Source organism: Artibeus jamaicensis, unplaced genomic scaffold (assembly GCF_021234435.1).
Source record: "Artibeus jamaicensis isolate MK-2021 breed Jamaican fruit bat unplaced genomic scaffold, CSHL_Jam_final contig_685, whole genome shotgun sequence".
Classification (NCBI taxonomy): Eukaryota; Metazoa; Chordata; class Mammalia; order Chiroptera; family Phyllostomidae; genus Artibeus; species Artibeus jamaicensis.
In genome coordinates, this window is record NW_026521924.1 from 25,517,259 (window position 1) to 25,531,148 (window position 13,890).

The 13,890-nt window shown below is 55.4% G+C and overlaps 3 protein-coding genes across 4 annotated transcripts in view; 2 read left to right on the plus strand and 1 right to left on the minus strand.

Annotated features, from left to right (window-relative positions):
• On the plus strand, positions 1 to 5,034 carry SYS1 (SYS1 golgi trafficking protein). Of its 2 annotated transcripts, none has more exons than XM_037164478.2 (4): positions 1 to 333; positions 523 to 762; positions 2,350 to 2,417; positions 3,794 to 5,034. In XM_037164478.2, exons 2-4 carry the CDS (start codon positions 601 to 603, stop codon positions 4,032 to 4,034), a joined length of 471 nt encoding a protein of 156 aa, XP_037020373.2. In that variant the 5' UTR covers positions 1 to 333; positions 523 to 600; the 3' UTR covers positions 4,035 to 5,034. The 2 variants fall into 2 exon arrangements, with proteins under 2 accessions (XP_037020373.2, XP_053527210.1); XM_053671235.1 differs by having other exon boundaries at positions 2 to 312.
• Positions 2,350 to 13,890, plus strand: part of DBNDD2 (dysbindin domain containing 2) — a 26,053-nt gene continuing 14,512 nt past the window's right edge. The window contains exon 1 of the mRNA XM_037164483.2: positions 2,350 to 2,417. The gene's annotated coding sequence lies outside the window, so the exon portion shown is untranslated. The remainder of the gene's footprint in view (positions 2,418 to 13,890) is intronic.
• TP53TG5 (TP53 target 5) lies at positions 10,533 to 12,882 on the minus strand. Its single transcript, XM_037164436.2, has 3 exons — positions 12,808 to 12,882; positions 12,500 to 12,627; positions 10,533 to 11,025 (listed from the first exon to the last, which is right to left on the minus strand). The coding sequence occupies exons 1-3, from the start codon at positions 12,880 to 12,882 to the stop codon at positions 10,533 to 10,535; spliced, it is 696 nt and encodes a 231-aa protein (XP_037020331.2).

Genomic DNA, 13,890 nt, shown 5'->3' on the forward strand with positions numbered 1-13,890 from the left:
CTTCCAATCGCCCTCCTTCTTCACTTTGCGCATGTGCACACCTCTCTTCCCCGGCTGCCCAGTACACGGTTCAGGGGAGAAGTCGAAGCTTGCACCCACCACGCCTGCGCAACCTCAGCCCCGCCCCTCCACCGTCGTCCCCGGAAACGCTTCCTTTCTACGCAACCGCTGCAGCAGCCCGAATCGCCGGAGCTTTGCCTCTCTAGGCCGGTAGGGACTCTCTTCCATGATCCTGTCTGTCAAGACTGTTTGGGAGGGCGGCCTGTGAGGCTGGGTCGCGTTCGGACGCTTCGATCCTCGAGTTGGTCACCGGTGAGTGGACCCCAAGGAAATGTGAGTATGGGCTGGGCCGGGCAGCCAGATTGGCAGGATTTCCCCTCACCCTGGGAATGGGTCTGCCCGCCTCGCCCTCCCCTCGCTCCCGGAATGGGCTCTCCCCTCCGTCCCAGCCCCTCCTCCCGGGCTGGGTGGTGTTGCCATAGTGACGGCCCGCTGGCTGAGGCCCCGCATCTGTCCTCGCAGGTCCCCGGGAGTCCTGAAGCCCATGGCGCGGCGGCGCTGACTCAAGCTCCGGCCCGAGGCCCTGCCGCTCTGGCCGGCATGGCGGGCCAGTTCCGCAGCTACGTGTGGGACCCGTTGCTAATCCTGTCGCAGATCGTCCTCATGCAGAACGTCTATTATGGCTCTCTGGGCCTGTGGCTGGCGCTGGTGGACGGGCTGCTGCGCAGCAGCCCCTCGCTGGACCAGATGTTCGACGCCGAGGTAGGTAGGGTCTTTGGGCGGGTGTGTCTGGGCCTCGCGGGGTGGACTTTGTGGTCCTACACTGCCGGGCTCCAGACCTGGCTGGGCCACCTGCTAGCTTTGTGACTCTGGGGAAGAAATCTCATCTTGCCGAGCCTCAGCTGCCTCATCTGAAAAGTGGAACGGCTGATAACAGAGAGGCTGGTTCATAGTGCGAAGGAAAGGGGCTGGGATGTTAAAACAAACAGGGCAGCGTTCCAGGCAACCGGACACATCTTCCTGACACTCTTGAGAAAGCGACTTCACTTCTCTGAGATTCTTCCCAAGATTCTCAGGTGACAAATTGGGGAGGGGTAAAAGAGTATTCCAGGAGGTGTGATGCAAAGTTCCTGGACTTTGGAGTCTGGCCTCCATTTAAGTTCCACTCACCGGCTGTTTGACTTGAGGCGAGTATCATCAAAATGTGAACCTCAGTTCTGCTGTACCCGAAATCACGAGACCAGTAGCAGAGAGGCTGTGGACTGCAATACAGAAAGCTTGTACTTTTGATTCAGAAAGGCTGGGTATGCAGTGTGGGCCCCCCACACGCTAGCCGTGGGCCTTTAGGCAAGTTGCTTCACCTTTCTGTGCCAGTTTCCTCTTCTGGAAACCGGACAGAATCCTCCTCTGCAGAGTGTTATGAGGTCTAAAGGGGCCCAGGAATAGGACAGTACTTTATAAACTGTAATGGGGGCCTGAGAGGTGTTTGCCCCCGGGAGGCGGCTGCGGTGTGTAGTCGTGAGCAGTTTTTGGAGCCTCGAGATCTGGGATAGAATCCTTGCTCCTGTTGCTTACTCTCTGTGTAGCCCTTGGGCAAGTTTTATCTGAAAAGAGGGAAGGGTGACAATAAGAACAGCAGCAGCTTGGTGAGGCTGTGGTGAGGATGGCAGGAGATGATGGGTATCAGAGGCTGCTGTAACTGAAGGTGCGGGGCAGGTGTGTGGTGTTTCTCGGTACTGAGTCAAGAGTGGTGGGGGGGTGTGCCCACAGGTGCCCAGTAGTCCCCTCTTAGGAGCCTCTATCCTTCTGGGATGGGCACGTGGGAACCCTGGGCCTTGTCAGAGAGACCTCTCATGCACACAGCCTGAGTGCTATACCAGGCATGTGCAAACCTTGTTTTTTAAAGGATGAGCTAGTAAAGATTTGAAGTCACAACTTACTCAGCTCTGCCATTGTAGCCCCAAAGCAGCCATAGACAATACCAAGTTGACTAAGTATGCCTGTGTTTCAACAAAATTTTATTAACAAAAACAGGTGTCTGGTCCCTGGGGCCATTGTTTGCCAAACCCTGTTCTGACCTTGCTCTTTGGGCAAGTGACTTAACTTCTCTGAGCTTTTATTCCTCCTCTGCAAGGTAAGGGGAATAACCACTTCCCTGCTGCTGTGAGGGTTCAAATGAGATCCCAGAGTGGATGTCAGTGAAAGCACCTTGTTGGAAACAGGCTGCCACAAGATGAAGCATTGTCCCCTCTGCTCTGGGAAGAATTTCCCGGGGGGCTGGCAGGGCCTGGAGCCGGGGCTCCAGTGAGTCACTTCTCCAGCTTGTCTCCGTTTGTGATTCCCCCTCAGATCCTGGGCTTCTCCACCCCTTCAGGCCGGCTCTCCATGATGTCCTTCATCCTCAACGCCCTCACCTGGTGAGTATCACCAGTTTTGCTGCCTAGCTTTTGGGGTCTCAGCACTGAAACCGACTCCCCAAATGTGGACATGAGATAGGCTGGCATTTGTTCCTCGGGAGTGGTGGACTGCAGTGGGTGGCAGAGGCCAGTGCTGGGACTGGCTCCATCACGGGCCTCCTTTCGTCGCTGTCTGAACTTAGCTGCAAAGCTCTTCATCACTCCGCGCGAGCTGCCAGTGAGACACCTTGTGTCTCAGGTCACTTCCCTGATGTGGAACGAGGTGAGGGAAGGGTTAGATTGGGAGTCGGAGAACTGAGTTCTGGGTCCATGTGCCATTGGCCAAGTCACTTCCCTCCTCTCTGGGCCTCGGGCCCCTCATCTGTACACTGAGGGTTTGCTGGCTAATACGACATCACTCGTAGTCGTAGCCTGTCTCTTGAGGGGTGGGCTGCGTAATGATTGAGATCTCAGGCTCCAGAGGAGACTCACTTGCCTTTGAACTTCAGCTTTACCACTAGTCTAGTGAGATGGGCAAGTTAATCTGTCTAAGCCCGTTTTCTCATCAGTAAAATGAGACTGATGGTATTACCCTTATCAGAGTTGTAAGGATAAGCGAGCTAATTCGTCGAAGTACTTAGAACAGTGCCCTGCATGTTACTACTCTTTTTTTTTTTAATTGATTTTAGAGAGAGAAAGGAAAGTAAGGGGTGGGGGTGGAGAGAGAGAAACATTGATTTATTGTTTCATTTATTTATGCATTCATTGGTTGATTCTTATATGTGCCCTGATTGGAGATTGAACCCGCAACCCAGCATAGCGGGACGACACTCTAACCTACTGAGCTCCCGGGCCAGGGCTCTTGCCCTTACATGGGCGTTTGGAAACTGGTGGACCGACTCCAGTTTGGCGCCCAGATATGTTCTGTTTGGCTCACACAGTTGTCAGGACATGCCTGGTGTGTAAAACATTTTTCCATTTAGTTGAAAGTCACGATGTTTTACATTTAAAAAAAATTCAGATTTCTGGCTTCTCTTCAAAAATGGGAAGATTGATTCTACCCAGCGTGATGATTTACCCAGCTGCACGTAGCTCTGGTCCTTCTTGTAGAAGGAACATGCGTGCTGCAGGGTGCCACAGGCCCCACCCATTCCCTTGAGTGACAGTTGTCGTTTATCACCACACTCACGCTTTTGTTTTTCTTCTACCTGGTCTGACTCACTCTCAGCCTTACCTGCCGAGCTCCTCTAGGCATCTACTAATGTAACCCTTGCTTCGCACTTACCTCGCTAGCTTCTGACCTCTATGCTGTCATCCTGATTGTCCCTGCTCCCCAGATAACCTAATCGAAGGCCAGGACAACCCAGTGACAACTCACTGCTGTCCTCTCCCCACAGTGCCCTGGGCTTGCTGTACTTCATCCGGCGAGGGAAGCAGTGTCTGGATTTCACTGTCACTGTCCATTTCTTTCACCTCCTGGGCTGCTGGTTCTACAGCTCCCGGTTCCCCTCGGCGCTGACCTGGTGGCTGGTCCAAGCCGTGTGCATAGCCCTCATGGCTGTCATCGGGGAGTACCTGTGCATGCGGACGGAGCTCAAGGAGATCCCCCTCAACTCAGCCCCGAAATCCAATGTCTAGAACTGGGTTCTTTGGACACCCCGCTGGGCAGGTGCCCCACCCCCCTACGCCTTGGGCTGCTCAGACCCTCCAGGTGAGGTCCAGCCCAGGCCTGAGAGGGACCCTGGGAGTGTGAAGTCTGTCCGTGTGGGAGAGATAGTGAGGCCCTGGCAAGAAGGCGGGGAGCAGTCAGGGTCCCAGCTGCTGCAAGCATGGCCCTCGTCTGCGGAAGCCTTGGTGTCTAGGAGGTCAGCAAAGGGCTCTGAACTTGGTGTCCGGGAGGTCAGCAAAGGGACATTGATCAGGGCAATAACGGAATTGGAACCATGTCACTCTTGAGCCGTCATACCTATCACCAGCCTATTATTTTAAAAAAGGAAAGAAATCAAGGATATCTGATTGGAGCGAGCCACTCTTCTGGTCATCGGTCTTACCTCCCCGGGACAGCTGTCAGCTTTGCCGTGTTGTAGGACCGCAGCTCTTCTGTTTGGAGAAACGCTCGATCTCTGGGTTCACGGCCACGGAGAAGGACGCGGGTGCACGGCGTTAGGCTGCTCTGGGGCGAGACGGCAGATGGAGGCAGCCAGGCACCAGGAAAACACACAGCCTGGGTCTGGCTGTGTGCGTGTTCACCCGTGAACCTAGAGTTCCCTCTACTGGGTCCACATCCTGCTGCCAGCTGTCAACTTAGTCGGCCTTAGGACCCAGAGAAGCGTCCTCACATCATTCCGGTCTCACCCTCATAATAGAATCTCTGCGAGTGATCAGGCACCTCAGCTCCTCCTGGACATCAGTTCTGGGCATAGGTTCTTTTTCCTGACTTCTTTGGAAGTGTGCAGTGGGAAGGGTGTGATGGGCGTCTGGAGACAGGGAGCCCAGGCTTCCAGCTCGACCTGCGCTGACGGTGCGGAGGGGGATAGGGATTTGCTGTTGAGATTTTTGTTGGGAGTGGAGTGTCTGTCCTCTGTGAGGGGCTTGCAGCTGTCCTTCCTATGTACATAAACACAGTATTTTCCACGGTTCTGCCTGTACTTCCTTTGTGATGCTGTGTAATGAGAGATCAGCACGCCAGGCAAGGGAGCTGTATGCAAAGAATTAGGTCACCTTCTCCTTTCCTGGACCCCAGATCCATCCCTCCACTTGTGTCCCGTCCCCTGCACCTGCAGCCCCCTCTACTAGACCCTGGGTGGACCGCCGTCAGTTTCAGGATTGCTGTCCCACTTCTGCGTTGGAACCGTCGGGGCTGCTCCTCGGGCCCTCTGGAGTCTGCCTGAGAGCTGTCAGCTTTCAGCTTTTAGTGTTAGCGCTGCGCAGGTGCGTTCTGGGTCTTCCCAGGAAGCCTTCCTGGCCCCCGGGCGCCCAGCCCTCCAGAGCAGGGTGTGCAGCGTGACGGGATGAAGGTTCATGAACGTGCCTGGGCGGAGGCCGGAGAGGTGCTAGGGTGGGGCGCCTCCATAACTGCGGGTGTTCTGGTGAGGCTGCAGGGTCCAGGAGGCGAGTCACCTCAGCCGGCGACTTGCCCTAGGTCGGTGCATCTCCCCCCAGACACCACAAGTCCAAAGGCACGTTATTTTGAGAAAGGTATCGGAACGCTTCGAGTGGCTGCCATGTCCCTTGGTCGCCTGTGCTGGTCGCTCCAGCCCTGCTGGCTGGCACACTTCTCTGGGGCTTTCTCTCAGGCGCTGGCGCTGTTCTGCATATTTCCTGTGATGACAGACCTCGGCCCCTCGAGTGTTAATTTCAGTTTCAGATACCACCACAAGAGTCAGGGGAGCCTTTAAAAAAATAAATAAAACTAACTGAGCTGAATGACAGTTGGGGTCAAAAATATGTGACCTTCATGAGAGTTTTTTTCTATTTGTAAAGTAACAATAAAAGCAGTATCTAGAGGCAAGTTCCAGAGAGAAGGGAGCAGTGGCAGTGATGTCATGTTAGCGATAAATAACATCTATTGAGTGCTGGACAGATGCCCAGCAGTGGGCTGAACGATTGGCCTCTCGCTCACTTGGTTCTTCACAGCAACTTTCTGGAGGAGACAGTATCAGCCGTGTTTTACAGATGCCGGTGTCGTGGGGGTTCTGCCAAAGGTTACGTGTCAGGAGCTGGGAGAGCCAGGGTTTGGGCTCCAGTAGTGACGTTAGTGAACTCGTTGGGAAGGCTTTAATAGGTGAAGGGTGTGTGCGTTCTTGGTGGTTAAATAACCTATCACTTCGTAGTCGTACATCTACATTCCACTGTACTGTTTGAATACTAAGGACAAATAGTGCTTTATAAACATTGAGGGCTTTCTAAGAAAAACATAGACAATACATTACATATGGCCACAGATTTCCAGCTGAACAGAGGAATGTAGGAAATGTTTTTATTTCCAAAAGATAAAGGAAAGCTCCCTCCACCCTGCCACCGAGTGGTGTATCTCTGGACTTTCTAGGGGTCTGGAGTCTGGGCCTCCCTCTGTCCCACCCACTGCCTGAACTTGGGCCATTCGGAGAGAAATGACAGTGCCCAGCAGGTGCTCAGAACAGAAGGACGGGAGAGGAGAACAGGGTAGCTCCCTGTAGCTCCCACGGTGCCTCTAGCCTCTAGTTTGGGGCAGCCCCGTCCAGATCAGAGCCAAATGGGCCAGGGGGCTGTCGGTCGACACCAGGGGGCGGGTGGGGTGGAGAGCTCCAGGTCCCCGTGAGACCAGTGGGTGTACACAGCTCACACGGGTGCCCCTGGAAGCAGAGGTCTTTAGACCTCAGACTCTTCGTTCGGTGACTCCCAGATCAGGGGAGCCAGTCCCAGAAGGGCCTGCGGGCAGGAGCTACCCAGGGTCCACAGAGCCTCAGAGCAGGGGCAGGCTCTGTGGAGGGGTTGAAAACCACTGTGGTGCTTGAGGTTTTCTGCAGGAAGTTAGCGAAGGGTGGTGAAAACAGCACTGAGATGAGGGGTGCCAAGAGCTGCGTTTCAATCCCTGCCCTGCCCCTACCTGGGAAGTCAGCGCTCTAGGGTTCTAACACAGGCTTGAGAGAGCTGCGATGGAGTGCAGAGTCAAGTCCCGGGGCCCAGACTAGCTGTGAGACCAGATAAACTACTTCGATAACATGGGCCCCTTCCTCATTTGTCAATGGAGGATAATAATTGTACTTTCCCCCGAGTGGTCGCAAGGATTCAGAGACGTCGTGAGTAGAGTGTGGGGCCTGGCACACAGGAAGTGACCCATAAATCTAAGTTGGTGTTGCCCCCCATCCCATTCCCCATCGTCCAGAGGACGTACCTTTCTCCTGAGCCCTTAGTGTTTCCAGCCGCCACGTAGGGGACAGGCTTGCCCAGGATCCAGGGTCAGCCAGTATTGAGCCCTGGGTGCCACACACTGAGAAGTGACACACATATTCTCACTTAATCCAATGAGATTCCCGCCATTATTTTTCTCATTCGGCAGACAAGTGGAGGGTAAGGAGTAACAGGGTCAGAAGCTGGGCCTGTCTGCTTCCATAGCCTCATATGTCTGCATTCCCGTCATTTTCAGTGCTGCGTGGGTCAGAGGGGGAGAGGGACAGTCTCGGAAAAGGTTGTGAATGTGGACGCTGGACGGGCTTTGTAACAAGCATCGCGTGCCCTTTACTGGGCAGTTAGGCAGAAAGTGAGAAACAGGGTCGGTGCTGGCCTCGGGGCCTTACTATTACGGTGCAGAGCCAGGGAGAAGGCGTGGAACAAGGCCGAACACTTGTTCGGTACCCCACAGACTGGCCTTGTCTCCATCAAGCCAGATGTGCTCAGAGCCCGCTGGAATGGACATTAGTGTCCCTGTGTAATACATAAACAGATGAAATAGCTTCAAAGAGGTGATGTGTCTTAAAAGTCACTCAAACACCCTGAAGTTAACCCACCCTCCCCCCAAGTCCAGTCAACTGTCAGGAAGGTGTCCCTGCGGTGCCTTCGGATGCCCGTGGCGGCCGTCTGCCCAAATCAGGACCTGAGCCCAGGAGAGGAGCCTCAGATTGAAGTGGTTCAGTAAAGGGAGGGGTTCGTGGGGAGACCCCGACAGCACCTTGTGGGGAGCAAGTTGCCCGGGGACCAAATGCTCGTGCTGGTGGGGACTGGCTGGAAGAAGTGGCCCCGTGAGAGTCACTCCCACAGAAGGCCTGCGTGCTTGCTCCCCCGCCACGCTCTGGGCACAGGGCCCCTCTGCTCCACGGCTTTCCCCACCGGCAGCTCCGGCTCCCTGGGGGCAAAGGGGAAGCTGCCAATCTTTCTGGGCCCTAGTTGGGGTTCCCTGGGTAGACTCCCACAGAGAATAGTGCTGCCCCCCGCCACCCCCAGGAGAGTGTTTTGGGGTTCTTTTTTTTTTTTTTTTTTGGCTGGAAGGGCAAAACTGCCCTGACTGTCTCTCTGCTGAGAGCCTAAGACAGAAGTTCACAGGAAGGTGGGTGATGGAATGGAGATGGCTTGGGAGGAAAGATGGAGGAGAGGTTATTTCTGAAGGCTGTTGGGGTTGATGATGTCCCACAAAAGAACTGAAATGGAACCGAGGCTCAGGAACTGAGCTGGGGTGCATGCTGAGCAGGAAGACGGCCTGAAGGGGAGGTTATTGGGGGGCAGTTGTGCAGCACTGGGGAGGGGTGGTGTGCAGTAAGGCAGGGAGGGAGTGCCGCCTGCCGCCTCCCCCAGGCAGAGCCCGGCAGTGCAGAGCCGTCCCACGGGCGAGCCCCGGCTGTCTTTTCTGCCGGATGCACAGTCATGCTGCTGAGCACCAGTGGGGTGGAGGGTTGCAAGCAGGAGGGTCCAGGGGGGGTCCCTCCCATCCTTTTCTCTCCCAATCTGGGGATCCCTCTCCCTCACTGCCCTGGCTCCCGGGGCTCGGTGCCCCTAGATGGCTCTGCTGCTTTCCTTTGGGCATCCGCTCAGCATCCGCTCAGCGCATCCTGCCTCTGGGGGAAGGAAAAGGGAGGAGTACAGTCTTCGTTCGAGAAAGCCTGGGCTTTCCTCTCCCCAGCTGCATGCTCAGGGCCCTATAGCTTGTGACAGAGGGTGGCTCTGACCGGATGGGTGGACCAGGGCTTTCGTTGGATGATGTATGGGCCATGTCACATGGAAGCAGTAGGAACACAGTACCAGCTTCCCGCACGACTCTCTTTCCACGATCTTTGACTCAGGTGAGGCCCAGCGATGCCCAGTTACTGACACCCAACGCTTTGATAATCAGGGCGCGATGCATGTGTGACGGGCTGGATGGATGCCCCCTTGGGCCTTTCAGAGAAGAACAGGGAATGAGTAGTAGCCAGGAGACTGAGATCAGAGTTCTTGCTCTGCCACTCCTAGTGGTGTGAGCCTGGGCAAGTGTTTCCCTTCTCTGCAGCGTGGCTGTCTTCTCTCCTTGGCTTGCAGGGCCATTGTGAGGCATCCGGCACCCAGGAGACACCCAGAAAGCACCCAGGAAATGTTCCCTTTCTGTGACTTCATAGAGCAACCGCTCAGGAGCCCTCCCCCCCCCCAATAGGTGGGAATGGGGAGGGCTGCAGCTTGCTGGCTTTCTGTTCCAGGTTCTGAGCTGACTTTAGGGACCTGGGGATTGGGCGGAAGAAGCCAGAAGTGATACACATTCCTCCCCCTGCCGCCCTCCCCAACTCCATGGAGGGCCTCTTTTCTCAAATAAGAGAATAAGCCTTTCCAGCCCCAGGCAAACAGGCAGAGCCAACGGAAGCATTCCTCAGTGCCATATGGGAGATTTTTATTTGTATACTCGCGAATTTTCCCGTCCAACCCTCCCAATCAGATTTCATGATCCACCCTCTGCTCACACTCTGGCTCCCATCCGAGGTCACACACCACCTGTGAGCAGAGACCTGGTGTTAAGAGCGAAGACTGCCACCAGGGGGCGCTGCCACCTAGGGAGAGGGCTTAGGGAGCTGGCCCTGCGGTGCCTGGCGGCTTGGAGACTGTGGTTTTGTGAATGGGAAGCCTCCCTTCCCACTGGACCTCCTAGTCCCTCACCCACTTCCTTTCTTGGGACCTGAATTCTCTCTTGGAGTGGCTGCAGTATTTTTTTTCCATGCTAAAAAACTTTTTCAGAGTAAATCGTATTTGAAGCATGAATAAAGAAAACAAATGGAGAGTTGATTTGGTTTGAGAGAGGAGGGGATTCTGCAGAGCTCTGCTCAACCACTTCACCTCCCCCCACGTTTAGAAACTGCTTCCTCAGACTTCTATGAGACTCTGAGCTGTAGCAGTAGTGGCCTCTCCTGAGGCCTCCAGGCAACAGGATGACCCACCTGGAACCCACGCTCCCAGGGTGTGCCTCTCCTTCCCCGGAGCCCCTGCTTGGGTCCTGAGGGGCTCCGCCAGGCCACTGACTGTTGTGTGGTCTTGGTGAGTGGCTTCCCTCTCTCTGAGCTTCCCTTTCTAGGCCTGAAGGTGGGGCCTCCCAGCACTGCCTGCTACAGCCCCCAAGACTGTACCCCGAGTCCCCCGACTCTGGGACCCAGCTCTGGGCCTGGCTTGGGGCCTGCATCTCACCCTGGCCTGGTAGCGGCGTTGTCACACCCTGTAGGGATGGCACATAGGCAGCTCCAGTGATGCCGAGCAGAAGCGGGTGCAGCAGCGCTTGACCCAGCGCTGGGCGGATGGTCTGCACATCACGCGGGGCCCGGGGAGGTGGATCCTCGTGGGCAGCCCCTCAAACCAGATCCACCGGTCCGCCACTTCCAGCTGCTCCGTATCCCCATGCTGGGTCTTCAGGAAGACGACTCCAGGGTCCCCAGTGGGCAGCTGCCTCTCCCCGGCTCCAGCGCAAGCGGCCAGGCGATGAACCCTCGATGCCTTCGGGCCCTCGGGCTCTACCTGTTCTTCTCTCTCTGGCACTGCTGCCCGGGACTCCCAGACCCGCTTCCTCTCCCGCAGCCCCACCTTGGGCTCGGACTCCTTAGGCTTCTTTGTGGACTTAAACGTCTTGGACTCCAGCTTCTTCATGGAGCACCTGGCCTCCTGGAGCTCTTCAGTATTCTGGTACACTTTATAGCAGACAGTGCTGCTCCTGGCAAGGAGAGGAACCGCAGTCAGCCGCGCAGGCCCAAGGCCTAGTCCCCTAGTGCGGCAGAGACTGGGGCTGTCAGGGCAGCCTGTGCAGAATGCCAGGGAGGGCCCGAGGAGGAACTTCTCTGTCACCCAGGGGCCTCGTGCCTGGTGGCAGAAGATGGGATACATACTGGCAGCACGGATGTGAGAGGCTGAGGAGGCAAAAGCAGGTGACTAGGAGGCAGGACACCTAGGGATACAGGTGGTCAGCATCGAGTCGGATTCTGCCTCCAGATTTCAGCTGATGGGGTGAACTACTGCAGTGTTTTGTTTTGGGGTTTGTTTTTTTATTCAGATTGTGGTTTAGGAGACCTGAGGGTTCTGAGGAATTCCTCTCGCCCATCCCAGGGCAGGGTGAAGGCAGGACACCTTCCTCTCAAAAAACACAACTGTGGTTTGGGGACAGACTTTTGAAGAGGGGTTCAGCTGTTTTAAAAAGGTTGGAAAACTATCCCAGGGCTAGTTGATCCTGACCCGCCAGCCCAGTGTTTGCTGACTGCCAGCGCTCAGAGGCCACCTCGGGGAGGGGCCCAGAGCAGTGGGGCTATCCAGAGGCAGTAAACGCTGGAAGGGACTTTCCTAGAAGGTGTCTGTTCCGATTGGGTCCCCTGCAGAGTCCTAGCTGGGTGTGTGGAGAGGGGCCAGGCTGTGGGCTCAAGATAATGACAACACTGATGATGCTCATGGCCAGCACTGATCGGGTGCCCATTAGGCGTGAGACCCAACAGCCTCGCCAGGGTCCTGCAAGTAGGAGGCAGCGAAGTGGCAGAGCGGCTCGAAGAACACGGGCGCGTCTGGGACAGACAAGCTGGGCTTCCAGTTCGCTTGTGCCTCCTACCGGCTGTGTGATTTGTGAAATGTAACCTCTCAGAGCCTTAGTTTTCTCCTCTGTAAAACTGGGATGATTCTGTCCGCCCAGTACGATTGTTGGGGAGAATAAATTCGGAAAGGGTTGTAAAGTATTTAGCACAGTGTCTGGCACTGAGCAGGTGCCTGACCAGTGTGGGTTTTCTTAATACTCTGACATGACTGATGAGGAAACCGAGCTCCAGCAAGATGCCTAGTCTGCAGGTGGAAGTCGGGGTTGTGTTGACTTGAGAGGGGGAGCAGGAGGGGCCCCACCCTGCCCCGTGCCCCCGGGGGGTAGTTAGTCCCGCAGCCGCATGATTCTGACCACGGTTTTGGTCACGGCTCTGGTAACAGACAGGCATGGCTTCAAATCCTCGCTCAGACACTTACCAGGTCAGGTAACTGGGACAAGTCCCTTCATCTCCTGAGCCTCAGCTTCTTATTAGTAAAATAGGGCTCATAAATACCTTTCTCTCAGAGCCTCTGTGAAAATTAGGTTTTCTAAATTCCTGAGCACAGCGCCCGTTCCTAGTAAAGCCAGCTGCTGGGTCCACGTCGGGCCGGGGGTGGGCTGAGCTCACCTAGAGATCAGGAGGACCTTCCGAACTTTGAGCGGTGAGTTCCAACACCTCTTGGCCAGGTTATGCAGTTCTTGGATCCGGGGGTTCGAGCTGTTGAACAGCCTCAAGAAGGACAAGTTTTTCAAAACCTGCCAGAGTTGGGAAACCAGAGAAACAGAAGCTTCGGTTTTCCTAGGATTGTCTCCCACCCTGTCCAGGCTTTGGCTCGGCTCAGCCCAGGGACTCGAGTCACTTAACCATGGCACTAGGAGCAGTGCCACATGGGTGCTCAGGCCCCACCCAGCTGGGACCAGAACGCGGCATCTCACCATTTTAAGTTGGTTCCACTCGATTAATTTGTGGACAGGCTGCTGTATGTCGTCCTGTAGTTTCTCATCTTGCATCTAGGAGTCAGAGAGAGGGGCAGCGCTAGCCCAGGAAGAACCCGCCCCTCCGTTTGGCTCAGCGTGATGTGACCTACCCTAGACCTCGAGTTTTGTCCCCTCAGTTTGGGGTCCGGCACGGGGAGACCATTTCACTCTCCTGACCTCCCTTCACCCTTCAGCTCCCCCTTTCCCTCCCCTGCCCCGGGCGTGGTCGGCCTCCATAAGGCCAGCCATACCCAGTCCCTAGTCCAACCTTGGAAGCCACACTATTTTTGGGCCTCTTCTTTGCCGATGGACTCATGCTGGGGCTGGGAGGCCTCAGAGACAGAGGGACCAAGACTGCTACCGGGTGCTGCCTGAGCCTTGCCCCTCTGGGTTCAGCCAGCTCGCAGGCTGGGTGTGGGGGTGGCTGTGCTGCAGCTGCCAGGGAGGGGAGCTGTGACATCACTGAAATGTGTGACAACAGCAGGGCTGGGTCTCCAAGGAGTGTGTGTGTGGTGGGGGCGGCGGTCAGTCAGGGGGAACCCCCATCGGTGGACAAGCCTGTGGCAGGCAGAGACGTGTATTGTCGCCACCTCCCTGTGAGGCAGGGGATCACTCCTCTTTAAAGGAAGAAGCCCAGGTTCAAAGAGAGTAAATAGTGTACTCAAGGCCTACAGGTGGATAATGTGGAGCCGGAGACCTAAGGTCTGACAGTCAACCCACGAAACCAGGAATTTCCAGCTGCACTCATCTGTGCATTCACATCACAAGTGTTAACTCAGGCCTGGCTACATGTCAGGTGATGTTCTAAGAACTGGAGTGAAAGAGAATTCCCGCCCTTCAGGAGCTTACATTCTAGTGGCGGACAAACAGAACTGTGTGTGTGCTCGTAAATGTTTAATAATTGGCTTCCTAAAAAAAAGTGTGTGTCGTGTGTGTGTTTGGTATAAACTTTACTGATGGAAATCTAAAATAATGAAATTTGACAATCCTCTTTATTGCAAATTCCATTTAGCTGGTCAGTTCTTATAGCGCGCTTCCCTC